General features: G+C 40.2%; 1 protein-coding gene across 4 annotated transcripts in view; it reads right to left on the reverse strand.

Annotated features, from left to right (window-relative positions):
- The window catches only part of gabbr2 (gamma-aminobutyric acid (GABA) B receptor, 2), a 353,468-nt gene that overhangs the window by 127,719 nt on the left and 205,749 nt on the right, over positions 1–20,000 (reverse strand). For all 4 annotated transcript variants that reach the window (XM_062047202.1, XM_062047203.1, XM_062047205.1 and 1 more), the window contains 3 exons: positions 14,905–14,970; positions 12,703–12,891; positions 10,572–10,814 (listed from right to left, as the gene is read on the reverse strand). In XM_062047202.1, coding sequence (XP_061903186.1) covers positions 10,572–10,814; positions 12,703–12,891; positions 14,905–14,970 — 498 coding nt within the window. The remainder of the gene's footprint in view (positions 1–10,571; positions 10,815–12,702; positions 12,892–14,904; positions 14,971–20,000) is intronic.

The following is a 20,000-nucleotide window of genomic DNA, read 5'->3' on the forward strand; positions in this document are numbered from 1 at the left end:
AGCTTCAATGGCGTCGTTAGCAACAGCATTGTTAAGCTTCGCCAGGCTGGAAAGCATTAACCGTGTAGTTACATGTCCATGGCTTAATAGTATTGTTGATCTTCTGTCTATCCTTCCAGTCAGGGGTTTATGTCTTTTGTTTCTATCTGCATTTAAGCCCGATGCTATCACGTTAGCTCCGTAGCTAAAGTGCTTCGCCGATGTATTGTCGTGGAGATAAAAGTCACTGTGAATGTCCATTTCACGTTCTCGACTCTCATTTTCAAGAGGATATAGTATCCGAGGTGGTTTAAAATACAAATCCGTGATCCACAATAGAAAAAGGAGAAAGTGTGGAATCCAATGAGCCAGCTTGTACCTAAGTTACGGTCAGAGCGAAAAAAGATGCGTCCTGCACTGCACTCTAGTCCTTCACTCTCACTTTCCTCATCCACGAATCTTTCATCCTGGCGCAAATTAATGGGGTAATCGTCGCTTTCTCGGTCCGGATCGCTCTAGCTGCTGGTGTAAACAATGGGGAAATGTGAGGAGCCTTTCAACCTGCGACGTCACGCTACTTCCGGTACAGGCAAGGCTTTTTTTTATCAGCGACCAAAAGTTGCAACTTTATCGTCGATGTTCTCTACTAAATCCTTTCAGCAAAAATATGGCAATATCGCGAAATGATCAAGTATGACACATAGAAAGGATCTGCTATCCCCGTTTAAATAAAAAAAATTCATTTCAGTAGGCCTTTAAAGAACGTCGCACTTCAAATCTTGCACTTTTCCCCCCTCGTATTTCTCCTTGCAGAGATGTGACGTTCACGAACGAATCGGGCCTTTTGAACGGCTCTTTTATAAGAACCGTTTCCCACCTGTGAGCCGTTTTTTTTTTTTGTGTGCACACGCAGACATCGCGTCAGAAATTGCCCACGCTACTAGAAAATTAGGAATACCGTCAATTCCGGACTATAAGCGGAGACTTTTTTCCTACACTTTGCACCCTGCGGCTTATAAAACGGAGCAGCTAATTTATGGATTTTTCTTCGCAAAAGTAAAAAGAAAACAAAAGGCAAAGACACTGTGGGGGGAGGTGGAGTCAGCGCTGCTTGCAGGATGAAAAGTCACCGGCGCTGTCCACGGTACTGAGGACGAGCACCATCGGGCAGGGGCGGAGCATGTGCTGACGGCGAGACACAGCTGGCAGGTGATTAGATTTGACAGGTGGTACGTGTTAATCCAATCATCTGTTGTCTTTAACAGTAAGCAACCGGGAGCAGAAGAGGGAGGAGGTTACGGACGTGGCTGAAAAGTCACGTTCTAGGAGAGAAAACTGTTGTTGGAAAGAAAACATTTTGATTATTTTTGTATTGTTTCAGTTTCGGACATTCACCGTGGAGTTATTGAGTCTGCTTAGCTGATTGGAGAGCTCACTTACGCAGCTAGCGGGTCCATGACCGTGACTTCTGTTTTGTTTGATCAGCCGTTTTACAGGCACCGTTTGGAAACATTTAAGTGAGGGAAAAGTGGATCGTGAGATCGACAGGTGGATCACTGCAGACCCTGCATCGGTCCGGCGTGGTAAAGAAGGAGCTGAGCCGGAAGGCTAAGCTCGTAATTTACCGGTCGATCTACGTTCCCATCCTCACCTATGGTCATGAGCTTTGGGGTATGACCGAAAGGACAAGATCACGGGTACAAGAAATGAGTTTCCTCCGCTCTCCCTTAGAGATAGGGTGAGAAGCTATGTCATTCAGTCAGAATGCCCCCCTAGGGAGGTGTTTATGGCACGTCTGACCAGTAGGAGCCCACGGGGAAGACCCAGGAAATGTTTGGGAAGACTGTGTCTCCCGGCTGGCCTGGGAACGTCTATGGATGAAGTGGCTGGGCGGAGGGAATTCTGGGCCTCTCTGCTTAGGCTGCTGCCCCCACGACGCGACCTCCGATCAGAGCCGGCCCAAGGCATAAGCGTACTAAGCGCTTGCTTAGGGCCCCGCGGCCACCAGGGGGCCCCCAAAAGCAATTAACAAAAAATTCTTATTTTTTATTTTTTGCATGTACGTGTCTGATTCAGACTCGTACATGGCAGTGATTAGTATTAATAACAAAGTCGGCCATCAGATTTCTTACAGTGATGTCATAAATGACTTTGCCTCCAGAAAAGCCAGGAAGCACAGGTTTTAAGGAGTGGGTGGAGTGGTGTGGGTGGTGAAGAACAGAGGAACAAAACTGTGATGTGATGGTCAAATGTGTGAATTAAGGACCTTAATTTAAGGTAGTTTATTTAGATTTTTTCCCAAAAATTTTTTTGCACATCGTTATGTACATTTACATAGTTTTAATATGTAGTAACTTTATATTTGTTTATAAACCGTTATGTTACCTTGTTTCTAGTAACTCTGTTCATTAATATTATTTAAGTATTTGCTTGATATTTAATTTAATTATGTAGTTTTTTGTACAATTGAATTTGTTCCTTTTTATATATATTTAAGTGATTTTATTGTTGCACTTTATTGTTTTTCTTGCACTACGAATTATTTTTGCACATTGCTGTTTCAGGTTTTTGTTACCAAAAATAAAAAAGTGAATCAGAATCAGCTTTATTGTCCAGTTATGTTTAACACACATGGAATTTAACTTCAGTAGACTGCGCTATCTTTGTACAAAGTAAACATTAAATATGAAAAATTAACTAAAAATATAAACTAGTAATTAAAGACTAATATGTACAAGACTGATGAGACAAGATGACACTTTTACAGTAAATACAAAGCTTTATCACTTGGACTGTTCAACCCCAGGCCACTCTTGTAGCTGAATGTTTTTTACATTTTAAGATTAGGAACCATATGTGTGGCACTCTGGACATCATTTGTTCATTCATTGGTATTATTTATGTTCTTAACTGGGCCACCCCCATATCTTTATAAATGACATGTCATTTATAAAGACATGCCAGGCTGACAATAGGATAATGTAAACAACACTGCCAGAGCCGCAATGAGTTTATAGTAGGTGTGTGAAAGATCAACAATCAATATTATTGGCAGAAATAGAGGGCCCCAAAATCAAATTTTGCTTAGGGCCCCATGGAGGCTTGGGCCGGCACTGCCTCTGATAAGCGGATGAAGATGGATGGATGGAGCAGAGGAGACGTACTGCAGGTGACCAGCACTACAGGAGGAGACAGAGGGGGGTGTGGCCACCTGAGCGCGGAGAAGAGTTTTTACATAAACTCAAATAAATGCCCTCTTTAGAGCAAATTATTGACAATATGTGTTCTTTTTATTCTTAAATTGTTTTTAAAAAAGGGCTCCAGCAAAATGAGAACTTTTCTGCTGGGGGGCAAAAGGTGCTTATTATTTATCTACTTGACTAATTGTGTGAATGCGCCAAAACGGTTTTCTACACCAAAATTCATCTATTGCTTCTTCTTCTTCTCCAGATTTTGGCACGCTCTACCTTCCAAATTTTTACCCGATTCAAACTGTTCCAACTTCAAACTGTTCAGCCTATTCGGGAATCGCGGGCTTTTGGCCATTTTTCAAAATGTCACCATTTCCACATTTTTCAACTTATTCAAACCATTCCACCTTCAGCATATTCCACTCATACTGCACATTCAAACTATCCCTTTTTCCAAGTTCAAAACAATCCCAGGAATTACCCAAACTCCCATTTTTTTCCAAACGCATTTTTCACCCTTTTTCTTGGTAACTACTTCTTCCACAGAGGTTAGAGTGTCCGCCCTGAGATGGGTAGGTTGTGAGTTCAAACCCCGGCCGAGTCATACCAAAGTGTCATGATCCGTGGTTCCGATCATGTTTTTTGTTATGTTCTGTTAGTTTTAGACTCCATAGTTCCTGTTTTTGTGCACCCTTGTTTGTTTTAGTTACCATGGCGACTTATGATTTTCACCTGCCTCTGGTGTTCGGGACGCGCACCTCTTTCCAATGTAGAGACATTATTTAAGCCCGCCGTTGCCCGTCAGTCGTCCTGGCGTCATTAGTTGTTTGCCTCATGCCTGGACTACGTAAGTCTTGTTTATTTCATGCCACAGTTTCATAAGTTCTCTATGTCCATAGTCGATGCTAAGTGTTAGCTTTTGGCTCCAAGTGCGATCAGCGCGTTGTGCCTTCGCCTTGTTTTCCGTTTTTTTTGTATCCTTTGAGTTTTGAGAAATAAATATGTTCCTACCTGCACGCCTTGTCCGGAATAGTTTGTTTGCATCCTGGGAGAACAAACCTCGCAGCAAGCTGCGACCCCCCCGTCGTAACACAAAGACTATAAAAATGGGAGACATTACCTCCCTGTTTGGCACTCGGCATCAAGGGTTGGAATTGGGGGTTAAATCACCAAAATGATTCCTGGGCGCAGCCACCGATGCTGCTCACTGCTCCCCTCACCTCCCATGGGCTGAACAAGGTGATGGGTCAAATGCAGAGAATAATTTTGCCACACCTGGTGTGTGTGTGTGACAATCATTGGTACTTTAACTTTAACTTAAATTTTTCAACCCACTTTAACCGTTCCACCGTCAAAACATTCCTCTTAATCAGGACAAAAAACAAAGTTGTTTTTTTTACTGGAAAAATTTCTGGTTTTCCCGAAATTCCAGGAATTCCACAATACCATTTCCCAATAAAAATGTTACTACTTCAACATTTATCGACAGATTTGAAAAATTCCAAAACCAACCAACTCATGCAGAACATTCACATTTTTTAGCAATTCCAATTCCCCATTTTCCCGAAATTCCCATTGAAATGAGTGGGACATTATTCAAAGTACCACAACTCCCACATTTTTCATCCGATTCAAACCGTTCCAACTTCAAAATATTCAGCCTGTTCAGGAATTGTGTGCTCCCTTTCAACAATTATAAAAAAATTCCCGGATTTCAGAGAATTCCCGATTTTTAGGGACATTTTCAGCCGATTAAACCATTCCACCTTCAACACATTCAATTCATCCTAAAATTCAAACAACCATTTTCCCACGTTCAACACATTTTCAGGAATTCCTGGGTTTTTTCTAACCTTATTTCCAACCTTCAACAGTGCGATGACTCCTTTCACATTTTTCAACCGTTCCACCGTCAAAACATTCCTCTTAATCAGGACAAAAAACAAAGTTGTTTTTTGAACTAGAAAAATTCCCGGTTTTCCCGAAATTCCACAATACCATTTCCCAATTAAAAATGTTACTACTTCAACATTTATCGACCGATTTGAAAAATTCCAAAACCAACCAACTCATTCAGAAAATTCACATTTTTTAGCAATTCCAAATTCCCTCTTTTCCCGAAATTCCCATTGAAATGAATGGGACATTTTTCAAAGTACCACAACTCCCACATTTTTCATCCGATTCAAACCGTTCCAACTTCAAAATATTCAGCCTGTTCAGGAATTGTGTGCTCCCTTTCAACAATTATAAAAAAATTCCCGGATTTCAGAGAATTACAGATTTTTAGGGACATTTTCAGCCGATTCAAACCATTCCACCTTTCACACATTCAATTCATCCTGGAAATTCAAACAACCATTTTCCCACGTTCAACAAATTTTCAGGAATTCCTGGGTTTTTTCTAACCTTATTTCCAACCTTCAACAGTGCGATGACTCCTTTCACATTTTTCAACCGTTCCACTGTCAAAACATTCCTCTTAATCAGGACAAAAAACCAAGTTGGTTTAAGAACTTGAAAAATTCCCGGTTTTCCCGAAATTCCACAATACCATTTCCCAATTAAAAATGTTAGTACTTCAACATTTATCGACGGATTTGAAAAATTCCAAAACCAACCATTCAACCAACCAACTCATGCAGAACATATAAATTTTTTAGCAATTCCAAATTCCCCATTTTCCCGAAATTCCCATTGAAATGAATGGGACATTTTTCAAAGTACCACAACTCCCACATTTTTCATCCGATTCAAACCGTTCCAACTTCAAAATATTCAGCCTGTTCAGGAATTGTGCGCTCCCTTTCAACAATTATAAAAAAATTCCCGGATTTCCCAATTTTTAGGGACATTTTCAGCCGATTCAAACTGTTCCACCTTCAGCACATCCTGGAAATTCAAACAACCATTTTCTCACATTGAACAAATTTTCAGGAATTCCTGGGTTTTTTCTAACCTTATTTCCAACTTTCAACAGTGCAATGACTCCTTTCACATTTTTCAACCGTTCCACTGTCAAAACATTCCTCTTAAACAGGACAAAAAACCAAATTGGTTTAAGAACTTGAAAAATTCCCAGTTTTCCCAAATTTCCACAGTACCATTTCCCAATTAAAAATGTTACTACTTCAACATTTATCGACCGATTTGAAAAATTCCAAAACCAACCATTCAACCAACCAACTCATGCAGAACATTCAAATTTTTTAGCAATTCCAAATTCCCTCTTTTCCCGAAATTCCCATTGAAATGAATGGGACATTTTTCAAAGTACCACAACTCCCACATTTTTCATCCGATTCAAACTGTTCCAACTTCAATATATTCAGCCTGTTCAGGAATTGTGCGCTCCCTTTCAACAATTATAAAAAAATTCCCGGATTTCCGAGAATTCCCAATTTTTAGGGACATTTTTAGCCGATTCAAACTGTTCCACCTTCAACACATCCTGGAAATTCAAACAACCCTTTTCTCACATTCAACAAATTTTCAGGAATTCCTGGGTTTTTTCTAACCTTATTTCCAACCTTCAACAGTGCGATGACTCCTTTCACATTTTTCAACCGTTCCACTGTCAAAACATTCCTCTTAAACAGGACAAAAAACCAAATTGGTTTAAGAACTTGAAAAATTCCCGGTTTTCCCAAATTTCCACAGTACCATTTCCCAATTAAAAATGTTACTACTTCAACATTTATCGACCGATTTGAAAAATTCCAAAACCAACCATTCAACCAACCAACTCATGCAGAACATTCACATTTTTTAGCAATTCCAAATTCCCTCTTTTCCCGAAATTCCCATTGAAATGAATGGGACATTTTTCGAAGTACCACAACTCCCACATTTTTCATCCGATTCAAACTGTTCCAACTTCAAAATATTCAGCCTGTTCAGGAATTGTGTGCTCCCTTTCAACAATTATAAAAAAATTCCCGGATTTCAGAGAATTACAGATTTTTAGGGACATTTTCAGCCGATTCAAACCATTCCACCTTTCACACATTCAATTCATCCTGGAAATTCAAACAACCATTTTCCCACGTTCAACAAATTTTCAGGAATTCCTGGGTTTTTTCTAACCTTATTTCCAACCTTCAACAGTGCGATGACTCCTTTCACATTTTTCAACCGTTCCACTGTCAAAACATTCCTCTTAATCAGGACAAAAAACCAAGTTGGTTTAAGAACTTGAAAAATTCCCGGTTTTCCCGAAATTCCACAATACCATTTCCCAATTAAAAATGTTAGTACTTCAACATTTATCGACGGATTTGAAAAATTCCAAAACCAACCATTCAACCAACCAACTCATGCAGAACATATAAATTTTTTAGCAATTCCAAATTCCCCATTTTCCCGAAATTCCCATTGAAATGAATGGGACATTTTTCAAAGTACCACAACTCCCACATTTTTCATCCGATTCAAACCGTTCCAACTTCAAAATATTCAGCCTGTTCAGGAATTGTGCGCTCCCTTTCAACAATTATAAAAAAATTCCCGGATTTCCGAGAATTCCCAATTTTTAGGGACATTTTCAGCCGATTCAAACTGTTCCACCTTCAACACATCCTGGATATTCAAACAACCATTTTCTCACATTGAACAAATTTTCAGGAATTCCTGGGTTTTTTCTAACCTTATTTCCAACTTTCAACAGTGCGATGACTCCTTTCACATTTTTCAACCGTTCCACTGTCAAAACATTCCTCTTAAACAGGACAAAAAACCAAATTGGTTTAAGAACTTGAAAAATTCCCGGTTTTCCCAAATTTCCACAGTACCATTTCCCAATTAAAAATGTTACTACTTCAACATTTATCGACCGATTTGAAAAATTCCAAAACCAACCATTCAACCAACCATCTCATGCAGAACATTCACATTTTTTAGCAATTCCAAATTCCCTCTTTTCCCGAAATTCCCATTGAAATGAATGGGACATTTTTCAAAGTACCACAACTCCCACATTTTTCATCCGATTCAAACCGTTCCAACTTCAAAATATTCAGCCTGTTCAGGAATTGTGCGCTCCCTTTCAACAATTATAAAAAAATTCCCGGATTTCCGAGAATTCCCAATTTTTAGGGACATTTTCAGCCGATTCAAACCATTCCACCTTCAACACATTCAATTCATCCTGGAAATTCAAACAACCATTTTCCCACGTTCAACACATTTTCAGGAATTCCTGGGTTTTTTCTAACCTTATTTCCAACCTTCAACAGTGCGATGACTCCTTTCACATTTTTCAACCGTTCCACTGTCAAAACATTCCTCTTAAACAGGACAAAAAACAAAGTTGGTTTAAGAACTTGAAAAATTCCCGGTTTTCCCGAAATTCCACAATACCATTTCCCAATTAAAAATGTTACTACTTCAACATTTATCGACCGATTTGAAAAATTCCAAAACCAACCAACTCATTCAGAACATTCACATTTTTTAGCAATTCCAAATTCCCTCTTTTCCCGAAATTCCCATTGAAATGAGTGGGACATTTTTGAAAGTACCACAACTCCCACGTTTTTCATCCGATTTAAACCGTTCCAACTTCAAAATATTCAGCCTGTTCAGGAATTGTGTGCTCCCTTTCAACAATTATAAAATCAGAGAATTCCCAATTTTTAGGGACATTTTCAGCCGATTCAAACCATTCCACCTTCAACACATTCAATTCTTCCTGGAAATTCAAACAACCATTTTCCCACGTTCAACAAATTTTCAGGAATTCTTGGGTTTTTTCTAACCTTGTTTTCAACCTTCAACAGTGCGATGACTCCTCTCACATTTTTCAACCGTTCCACTGTCAAAACATTCCTCTTAATCAGGACAAAAAAACAAGTTGGTTTAAGAACTTGAAAAATTCCCGGTTTTCCCGAAATTCAATAATAACATTTTTCAATTAAAAAACTGTTACTACTTCAACATTTCTTGACCGATTTAAACAATTCCAACACCAACCAATTCAGCTCATTCAGGAAATTCATGCTCTTAATCTTTTTTAAAAAACATCCCACTTTTCCCGAAATTCCCAAATTTCCAGGAAGTTCATTGTACATGTTTCCAAGAACCACAATTCCTACATTTTTCAACCTATTCAAACCATTCCAACCTCGACACATTCCACTCATTCTGGACATTCAAACTAACACTTTCCCAAGTTCCAAACCAAATTCCGATTTTCCTGTCAATTCAAACGCTTCAACATTCAAAAAATTCCAACAGTCAAACTATTCTTAAATTCATACTACATTCTGTCAGCATTTCACTTCCACTTCAGCATTGAAACATTCACACGCAATTCCTTCGGGAATTGCCTCGTGTAGTTATTGATATTTTAAATAGTAAGTACTGTGTTTAGATTATATATGCTGATGTAAGCATGTTGTAGTAAATAAAAATACAAACAAAAGACAGATACTGATACACGTTAAAATGCCAATGTGGGGGGGCGTGGCCTGCGGACCTGCAGCGAAGCGGGGTGTGCCAGGACCGGCTTCGAGATCAGCGACAGGTGCGTAGATGACCCAGCTGAGAGTGTTTGTCTGATCACCTGTCGCTCTGTTAAAGGCAGCAGCCGGGAAGGAGAGAGGAGAGTTGTTGAGTCGGAGCACGAGCGAGAGTGAGAGCAGAGACTGAAGAGAAACCAGTCGTGTGCTCACTTGAGAGAAAAGATTTTGCACTTTTATTGTAAAATAAAACACAGTTGTCAACCTGGAAGAGCCTGGCATGTCGGTAATTGGTGGTCCGAAGAACCCGGAGAAGCAAGACCTCCACAGCCAAATATCGGCGCTGATCTCTACATAAGACTAATATTTGTGTAAATTAAATTTGTGTAAATTAAATGATTATCTTAAAAACTAAAGAAAATATATAACAAGCCGGCTCTTTTAAAGATCCATCTCCCTTCTCAAAGCCATGAATCCCATCTCTCGCTCCTCGGCCTAATATGTTTTATCATCACACAACTACAATGGCTGTAACTCCACATCGTTTGTCCATTCACACCAACACCATCCGCACTCAAATACACCCGTCTGTCCGTTCATATAATGTGTTGGCGTGTCAAAATGCACACAAAGATGATAGAACAGGACCTAGGAAAGAGGCGCCTGCGTCCTGGCTGCTCAGTACAACATAGCGAGGCTTGACAACATAAGAATGTTAAAAAGTAAGATTATTCTATGGTTCACTTATTTTTACACTTGTATGACAGTTAATAATGTGACAGTTAACCCAAGAACATATTTCTATTTCCATCAATTCCTGCTAAAAAACAAAAAATGCTTCTAAACGCCCTGAGAGGGATTTTGTTCCACATTGCTTCATGATCTTGGTCCCTAACGCAGGCGGAACCATTCGGGAAGTCACAGGCCCTCGGATTGGACTCACCGTCACGCCAAAGAAGTTGGTCTCGTTCATGACGTCCAGCACCATCTTGCCCACCTCGTGGTCGTCCACCGTGAAGTTGTGGTAGTGGTTTTGCCGCTGCTTGACCCGCAGCAGGTCCATGACCCGGGTCAGGGTCTTGGCGATGACCCAGATGCCGTCGTAGGCGAAGCCGTGGAATTTGCTGGGCTCCACCCCTTTCTGGCGAAGCTCCCGGCTGTACTCCCTCTCGTACTCCTTTGGCGTCTGCAACAGGAGGCCATGACATCTTGTTAGAATAATTGTTTGGAAGTTATCACAAAAAACTTTGTGTTGAAATGAGTTCCAGGCAAAAGGACAGGGGCTGTCTTTGAGGCCTACCAACAGTAAGGCTCGTAAAACTCCACTGTGCAAGGGGGAAAACCACATCAAGGGTTTTCTGTTTTCTCTCATGTAAGGTAATCAACAGAAGGATGTTGTTCTGGCCCAAGGACTTCAAAGCGGAGATATGACAGGATCTGCCCAATTTCCAGACAAACTCTTTTTGAAGTATTTTACGAACTCTTTTTGAACTATTTTTTAACTATTTTACGAACCTTTGTCCTTTGGAAGCAGTGGTGGCTATGTGGTCGGGGAGGGTCCAAAACAAAAGAAGGAGGCATGCCATCTTTTGGCAGAGCGTGCTGGAGATTGTAGAAGGATCCAATGTCCGGGCGACTCTCCTCAATACAGTTATATTGAGTCCCAATTGAATTCTGTCTCTGTTTAATTCTTTGCCTCTTGTCTTGTTTAATAGATGTCATCAGTGTTTGAACCTGACACATCTCCTTTCATTTAGTTCAACTTCCTTTAGCTTTACAAACTGTAGTTTAGTTGGTACTACTTTCCCCTACGCTTTGAACCCTGCGGCTTATAAAAACTGTGGCTAATTTATGGATTTTTCTTCGCTAACGGCCATGTTTTGTATTCAATAGTTTTCATTAAACTCAAGCAGAGACACTGAAAATGTGTTATTGTTTGTGCCATGGCGCCATCTTTTGGACGAGTTCGCTCACTGCAGGTGCTGCGGGATGAAAATGTACTTCTTGTTTCAATGCCCTGAACTGGAAGTAAAACCGCCCGTAGCGTTTCTGTTTTCTTCATCACACCAAGCAGCGTTTGTTAAGTTGTACAATAAAACTAAAACTATCCATACTTACTAAACCGTGGAGGAGTGTTTTCATGCATATTTGTATGTGCTATCGTAATCAAGCTAGCGTCGTTAGCATGAGCAAATATGCTAACACGTTTATGTGTTTCACAAACTCCTCAGTAAATTCACCAAATTGTCACCGTGGAGTTATTGAGTCTGTTTAGCTGATTGGAGAGCTAGCTTGCGCAGCTAGTGGGTCTATGATGGTGACTTCTGTTTTGTTTGATCAGCCATTTTACTGCCGTGTTACAGACACCATTTGGAAACAATAAAGGTATGTAAATAAACATTTACAAAATATTTCTGTGTAAATAACTAATTTCACAAAGCGGCTTATAGGGTATGACAAATATATGAAAACTTTTTTTTTTCTTCTAAAATTTAGTGGGTGCTCTAAAATCCGGTACTTCTTAAATACAACATCTGCCTTGTTTTTAATGAATATTTAGGCCTACTATGCTACTGTATTCTAATGTTGGTTGTGGAGAGCCAAGTGTTTCCTGAGGTGGTGAAATAAGTTATAGAACCACAGACTAAGACTGTTCTAGGTCAAAATAAATGAGTGACAAAAGAAAAGAAAATGTTTGCTAAGACAAAATATTTCACGCTTGGACTCTTTTCAGTCTGGCAGCCATAATTATCTGCAGCGTAAATACCAACAGGAGTGAAAGTTGGAGAGCAAAATATCAAAATCACGCCTGACTGCGTTTCTTATTTACCGCGTCTTTGCTACTTGAGGGTTGGGGAGCCGTGGGCCATGTGAAACATTTCCTGTCCTCTCGTCTCCAGACCACGATATTCAACTAGCAACCCCCGAACATAGCGTCACCTTGGCAGCGGATTCTCAACACGAGCGGTGCGTTTGACATATAGAGGATCTTTGACTGCTTGTGGTTTGATGAATGAAGTATGGAAATATGACATGTTGAAGCGTCCTGGTCAGAGTTTGGAGGCGGGGCTCACCCTGCCCGAGATGCCTTTGATCTGGCGAGCGCTGAGCGGCTCAAAGTCGACGCTGATGTAACCTTCCATGGCGACCAGCAGCTTCTTGGTGGTGCAGTTGGTGCTGTTGGCTTGTTCCCACCAGTTGCCCTGGTACCAGCCAGGAATGATCCACTGGTACTTGCTGCCAAACATGTTCAGGTTGTACGCCTGATGAGGGAAGAAACATTAGTAGGAGAATCATTATTCATATCACATGTATATATGTATGTATATGTGTATCTATATATGTATATACAGTGTGTATATGTCTGTATATACAAACCCCGTTTCCATATGAGTTGGGAAATTGTGTTAGATGTAAATATAAACGGAATACGATGATTTGCAAATCCTTTTCAACCCATATTCAGTTGAATGCACTACAAAGACAACATATTTGATGTTCAAACTCATAAACTTTATTTTCTTTTTGCAAATAATAATTAACTTAGAATTTCATGGCTGCAACACGTGCCAAAGTAGTCGGGAAAGGGCATGTTCACCACTGTGTTACATGGCCTTTCCTTTTAACAACACTCAGTAAATGTTTGGGAACTGAGGAGACACATTTTTGAAGCTTCTCAGGTGGAATTCTTTCCCATTCTTGCTTGATGTACAGCTTAAGTTGTTCAGCAGTCCGGGGGTCTCCGTTGTGCTATTTTAGGCTTCATAATGCGCCACACATTTTCAATGGGAGACAGGTCTGGACTACAGGCAGGCCAGTCTAGTACCCGCACTCTTTTACTATGAAGCCACGTTGATGTAACACGTGGCTTGGCATTGTCTTGCTGAAATAAGCAGGGGCGTCCATGGTAACGTTGCTTGGATGGCAACATATGTTGCTCCAAAACCTGTATGTACCTTTCAGCATTAATGGTGCCTTCACAGATGTGTAAGTTACCCATGTCTTGGGCACTAATACACCCCCATACCATCACACATGCTGGCTTTTACACTTTGCGCCTATAACAATCCGGATGGTTCTTTTCCTCTTTGTTCCGGAGGACACGACGTCCACAGTTTCCAAAAACAATTTGAAATGTGGACTCGTCAGACCACAGAACACTTTTCCACTTTGTATCAGTCCATCTTAGATGAGCTCAGGCCCAGCGAAGCCGACGGCGTTTCTGGGTGTTGTTGATAAACGGTTTTTGCCTTGCATAGGAGAGTTTTAACTTGCACTTACAGATGTAGCGACCAACTGTAGTTACTGACAGTGGGTTTCTGAAGTGTTCCTGAGCCCATGTGGTGATATCCTTTACACACTGATGTCGCTTGTTGATGCAGTACAGCCTGAGGGATCGAAGGTCACGGGCTTAGCTGCTTACGTGCAGTGATTTCTCCAGGTTCTCTGAACCCTTTGATGATATTACGGAGCGTAGATGGTGAAATCCCTAAATTCCTTGCAATAGCTGGTTGAGAGAGGTTTTTCTTAAACTGTTCAACATTTTGCTCAGGCGTTTGTTGACAAAGTGGTGACCCTCGCCCCATCCTTGTTTGTGAATGACTGAGCATTTCATGGAATCTACTTTTATACCCAATCATGGCACCCACCTGTTCCCAATTTGCCTGTTCACCTGTGGGATGTTCCAAATAAGTGTTTGATGAGCATTCCTCAACTTTATCAGTATTTATTGCCACCTTTCCCAACTTTTTTGTCACGTGTTGCTGGCATCAAATTCTAAAGTTAATGATTATTTGCAAAAAAAAAAAAAGTTTATTAGTTTGAACATCAAATATGTTGTCTTTGTAGCATATTCAACTGAATATGGGTTGAAAAGGATTTGCAAATCATTGTATTCCGTTTATATTTACATCTAACACAATTTCCCAACTTATATGGAAACAGGGTTTGTATATGTATATGTGTATATGTATGTATATTTGTATATACAGTATGTATGTATATATGTACTGTATGTATGTATTAATGTATGCATGTATTTATAAACAGTATGTATGTATGCGGTATGTATATATGTACTGTATATATGTACTGTATGTATGTATACGTATGTATGTATATTTGTATATATGTATATTTGTATATGTATTGTATGTATGTATAAACAGTATGTATGTATACGTGTGTATATATGTATTGTAGGTATGTATGTACAGTATGTATACGTGTGTATATATGTACTGGGCTTTTGCATGAGGCGTGCAGAGAGGACTTACACAGCAGAAGACTTTAGAGGCCAAGTTCTCGTCAAACTGCCCGATGATAATTCTCACGTCATTGTCCTGAGAAAAGGAAAACAAATCAGGTAAACTCTTTTTTTAATCCAGAATATTTTTCAACAAAAAATATGAACAACGAAGTTAGTCAGAAGAGCTCATGAGTTCACTTCAAAACTTGTAGGAAGTACATGTTAAAAAACAACAGTCCTGTCATATTTGACTGGTGTTTCTGCAGTAGGGCCTTCAAAACAGCAGGCCGCTCCTGTTGTATTTGAGGATCTCTGACTGGTATTTTTGCATTAGATTCTTAAAAGCATCATATTATTTCTGTCATATAGAGGATCTATAAACATTTTTTTTTAATAAGTCCTTAAAAAAGCAGAACGCTCCTGTCATAATACGAGATATTTGACTAGTGTTTCTGCAGTAGGGCCTTCAAAACAGCAGAACATTCCTGTTTTGTAGAGGATCTTTGACTAAAGTTTCTGAAATAAATATTCAGAAACAGCATCTAACACCTGTTGTACAGAGGATCTTTGATCGTCATTTTTTAAATACTTCCTTAAAAAAGCAACAAGCTCCTGTCATAATAGAAGGTCTTTGATTAGTGTTTCTACAGTAGGTGTTTAAAAACAGCAGAATGCTCCTGTCCTATTGAGGATCTTTGACTGGTATTTTTGCACTAGGTTCCTAAAAGCAACATAGTATTCTTGTAATATAGAGGATCTTTGATCGGCATTTCTGAAATAAGTCATTAAAAACAGCAGATATAGAGGATCTTTGACTAGCATTTGTGCAGTAGGGCCTTAAGAACAGCAGGACACTTCAGTTAAATAGAGGATCTTTGACTGCATTTTTGCAGTAGGGCATTGAAAACAGTGGACCATTCATGTTTTATAGTGTTTCTGAAATAAGTCATTAAAAACGGCTGAACGCCCCTGTCGTATAGATGATCTTTGACTAGTGTTCCTGCAGTAAGTCTTTAAAAGAACAGCAGAATGCTTCTATCCTTTTGAGGATCTTTGACTATTGATTGTCAAAAAGGACTTTAAAACCAGAGCGTTCATGTCATTTAGAGGATCTTTGACTTATCGTTTTGCAGCAGATTCATAAAAACTGCAGACCACTCCAGTAATGTACAGGATCTTTGATTTATGTTTTTGCAGTAGGTCTTAGAAACAGCCGAACACTCCTGTTTGATAAAGGAGCTTTGACTAGCTTTGACTATAATATGTCTGCAACACTAAATGGTCCCTAGTTTGTGAATGTGAGTGTAGTCTGTCTATCTGTGATGAGGTGGCGACTTGTCCAGGGTGTACCCCGCCTTCCGCCCATGTGCAGCTGAGATAGGCTCCAGCACCCCCCGCAACCCCGAAAGGGAATAGCAGTAGAAAATGGACGAATGGATGCAGTAGGTTCTTAAAAAACAGAAGAATACTCATTTCATAATAGAAGATCTTTGCAAATCAATTTTGAAAGTAATCACTTTTAAAGACAGCAGAACATGCCTGTCATATAGATGATCTTTGACTTGTGTTTTTGAAGTAGGTCTTATAAAACAGCAGAAAGCTCCTGTCTTATAGATGATCTTTGACTTGTGTTTTTGAAGTAGGTCTTATAAAACAGCAGAAAGCTCCTGTCTTATAGATGATCTTTGACTTGTGTTTTTGAAGTAGGTCTTATAAAACAGCAGAAAGCTCCTGTCTTATAGATGATCTTTGACTTGTGTTTTTGAAGTAGGTCTTATAAAACAGCAGAAATCTCCTGTCTTATAGATGATCTTTGACTTGTGTTTTTGAAGCAGGTCTTATAAAACAGCAGAAAGCTCCTGTCATATAGATGATCTTTGATTCATGTTTTTGAAGTAGGTCTTTTAAAACGGCAGAAAGCTCCTATCATTGCGATGATCTTTGACCTCTGGTTTTGAAGTCGGCCTTATAAACAGCAGAATGCCCCTGTCATATAGATGATCTTTGACTTGTGTTTTTGAAGTAGGTATTTTAAAACAGCAGAAAGCTCTTGTCATTTAGATGATCTTTGATTTGTGTTTTTGAATTAGGTATTTTAAAACAGCATAAATCTCCTGTCATATAGATGATCTTTGACCTGTGTCTTGGAAGTAGGTCTTTTAAAACAGCAGAATGCCTCTGTCGTATAGATGATCTTTGAGCTGTGTTTTTGAAGTAGGTCTTTTAAAACGGCAGAAAGCTCCTCTCATATAGATGATCTTTGACTCATGTTTTTGAAGTAGGTCTTTTAAAACGGCAGCAAGCTCCTGTCATATAGATGATCTTTGATCTGTGGTTTTGAAGTCAGCCTTTTAAAACAGTGGAATGCCCCTGTCATATAGATGATCTTTGATTTGTGTTTTTGAAGTAGGTCTTTTAAAACAGCAGAAATCTCCTGTCATATAGATGATCTTTGAGCTGTGTTTTTGAAGTAGGTCTTTTAAAACAGCAGAAATATCTTGTCATATAGATGATCTTTGACCTGTGTTTTTGAAGTAGGTCTTTTAAAACAGCAGTATGTTCCTGTCATATAGATGATCTTTGATCTGTGGTTTTGAAGTCAGCCTTTTAAAACAGCAGAATGCCCCTGTCATATAGATGATCTTTGATTTGTATTTTTGAAGTAGGTTTTTTAAAACAGCAGAAATCTCCTGTCATATAGATTATCTTTGAGCTGTGTTTTTGAAGTAGGTCTTTTAAAACAGCAGAAATATCTTGTCATATAGATGATCTTTGACCTGTGTTTTTGAAGTAGGTCTTTAAAACGGCAGCAAGCTCCTGTCATATAGATGATCTTTGATCTGTGGTTTTGAAGTCAGCCTTTTAAAACAGCAGAATGCCCCTGTCATATAGATGATCTTTGATTTGTATTTTTGAAGTAGGTTTTTTAAAACAGCGGAAATATCTTGTCATATAGATGATCTTTGACCTGTGTTTTTGAAGTAGGTCTTTTAAAACAGCAGTATGTTCCTGTCATATACTGTAGATGATCTTTGATTTGTATTTTTGAAGTAGGTTTTTTAAAACTGCAGAACGCCCCTGTCATACAGATGATCTTTGACTCATGTTTTTTGAAATATGTCTTTTAAAACAGCACAAAGCTCCTGTCATATAGATGATCTTTGACTAAGGTTAAAGTTATAAACAAAATAAAGATAATGACTGGACAAGAAGTTCCAGCCCTCCAGTGTTTATTGTAATGTTGTAAAAATATGCACTCACAACATAAACAGTTAAAAAGTGTTTGTCGCGACTTATATTTGTTGTCATTAAATCCAAATGTTCATTTAAGACATTTCACACAATTATATGTGTGTTTGCTAACTGTGTGAGGAAACGTCGGTCCATTTGTGTTGTAAATCTTGTAAAACAAAAATCTTCCCATAAGAGTATAAAAAGTGGAGAATAAATGCTTTTTACATTTTGTGTGTCTCGGCCCAGCAGGTCGGTAAGAATAAATCTTTGTAAATAATTCAGATGATCTTGCTGCACGACAACGTTTGTGTAAACGCACACACACGACACACAAGCGTGGAATCACAAATGTGATCCAATAAAAGTGACAAAGTTTGATGACTGCGCTCCAAGACAGGAGGCGACACTGTTAGCCGTACAAGTGTGAAGGAATGGCGACAGCGTTAACGATACAAAACCTCCACCTGCTTGCCTTTCATGACTTTCTTTGTGTACTCCGAGACGTAAAGCTTAATGAGTTGGATTGTGTGCTTAAAGTGCCACATAAACTCCTTTAATTGATGAGGAAACACGGCCTGCTAGCAACTAACCCGCCTTCTTCTTACTCACGCTCGTCACAAAGCCTACTTCCTGAGGCCATGGCCTATCACCCTCCATATGGCTATCCGGGCATCCCGCGACCATATATGGCCATCCCGCGACCATATATGGCCAGCCGCCATCCAGCGACCGTATATGGCCATCCAGCATACCGCAACCATATCCCGAGACCATATATGGCCATCGGGGATCCCGAGACCATACATGGCCATCGGGGATCCCGAGACCATACATGGCCATCGGGGATCCCGAGACCATATATGGCCATCGAGGAACCCGAGACCATATAATGCCATCGGGGATCCCAAGAATATATAATGCCATCGGGGATCCCGCGACCATATTTGGCCATCTGGCATCCCGAGACCATATATAACCGTCCAGCATCCCTGACCATATATGGTCGTTCGACATCCCGTGGCCATATATGGCTTACCGGCATCCTGCAACCATATATGGCCTACCGAGATCCCTGACCATATATGGCCTACCGAGATCTCTGACCATATATGGCCATTCGGGATTCCTGTTCCATATATGGCCATCCGGCATCCCCTGACCATATATGGCCTACCTGCATCTCGCGACCATATATGGCCTACCTGCATCCCGCGACCATATATGGCCTACTGCATCCCGCGACCATATATGGCCTACCTGCATCCCGCGACCATATATGGCCATCCGGGATCCCAGATCATATATGGCCTTCCGGGATACCTGATCATACATGGCCATGCAGGATCCCTGATCATATATGGACATCCGGGATCCCTGATCATATATGGCCATCCGGGATCCCTGATCATGCATGGCCATGCGGGATCCCTGATCATGCATGGCCATGCGGGATCCCTGATCATGCATGGCCATGCGGGATCCCTGATCATACATGGCCATCCGGGATCCCTGATCATATATGGCCATGCTGGATCCCTGATCATACATGGCCATGCAGGATCCCTAATCATACATGGCCATGCAGGATCCCTGATCATATATGGCCATGCAGGATCCCTAATCATATATGGCCATGTAGGATCCCTGATCATACATGGCCATGCAGGATCCCTAATCATACATGGCCATGCAGGATCCCTGATCATATATGGCCATGCAGGATCCCTGATCATATATGGCCATGCAGGATCCCTGATCATACATGGCCATGCAGGATCCCTGATCATATAGGATCCCTGATCATATATGGCCATGCAGGATCCCTGATCATATATGACCATGCAGGATCCCTGATCATATATGGCCATGCAAGATCCCTGATCATACATG

The sequence above is a fragment of the Entelurus aequoreus genome, linkage group LG05 (genome assembly GCF_033978785.1).
Source record: "Entelurus aequoreus isolate RoL-2023_Sb linkage group LG05, RoL_Eaeq_v1.1, whole genome shotgun sequence".
Taxonomy (NCBI): domain Eukaryota; kingdom Metazoa; phylum Chordata; class Actinopteri; order Syngnathiformes; family Syngnathidae; genus Entelurus; species Entelurus aequoreus.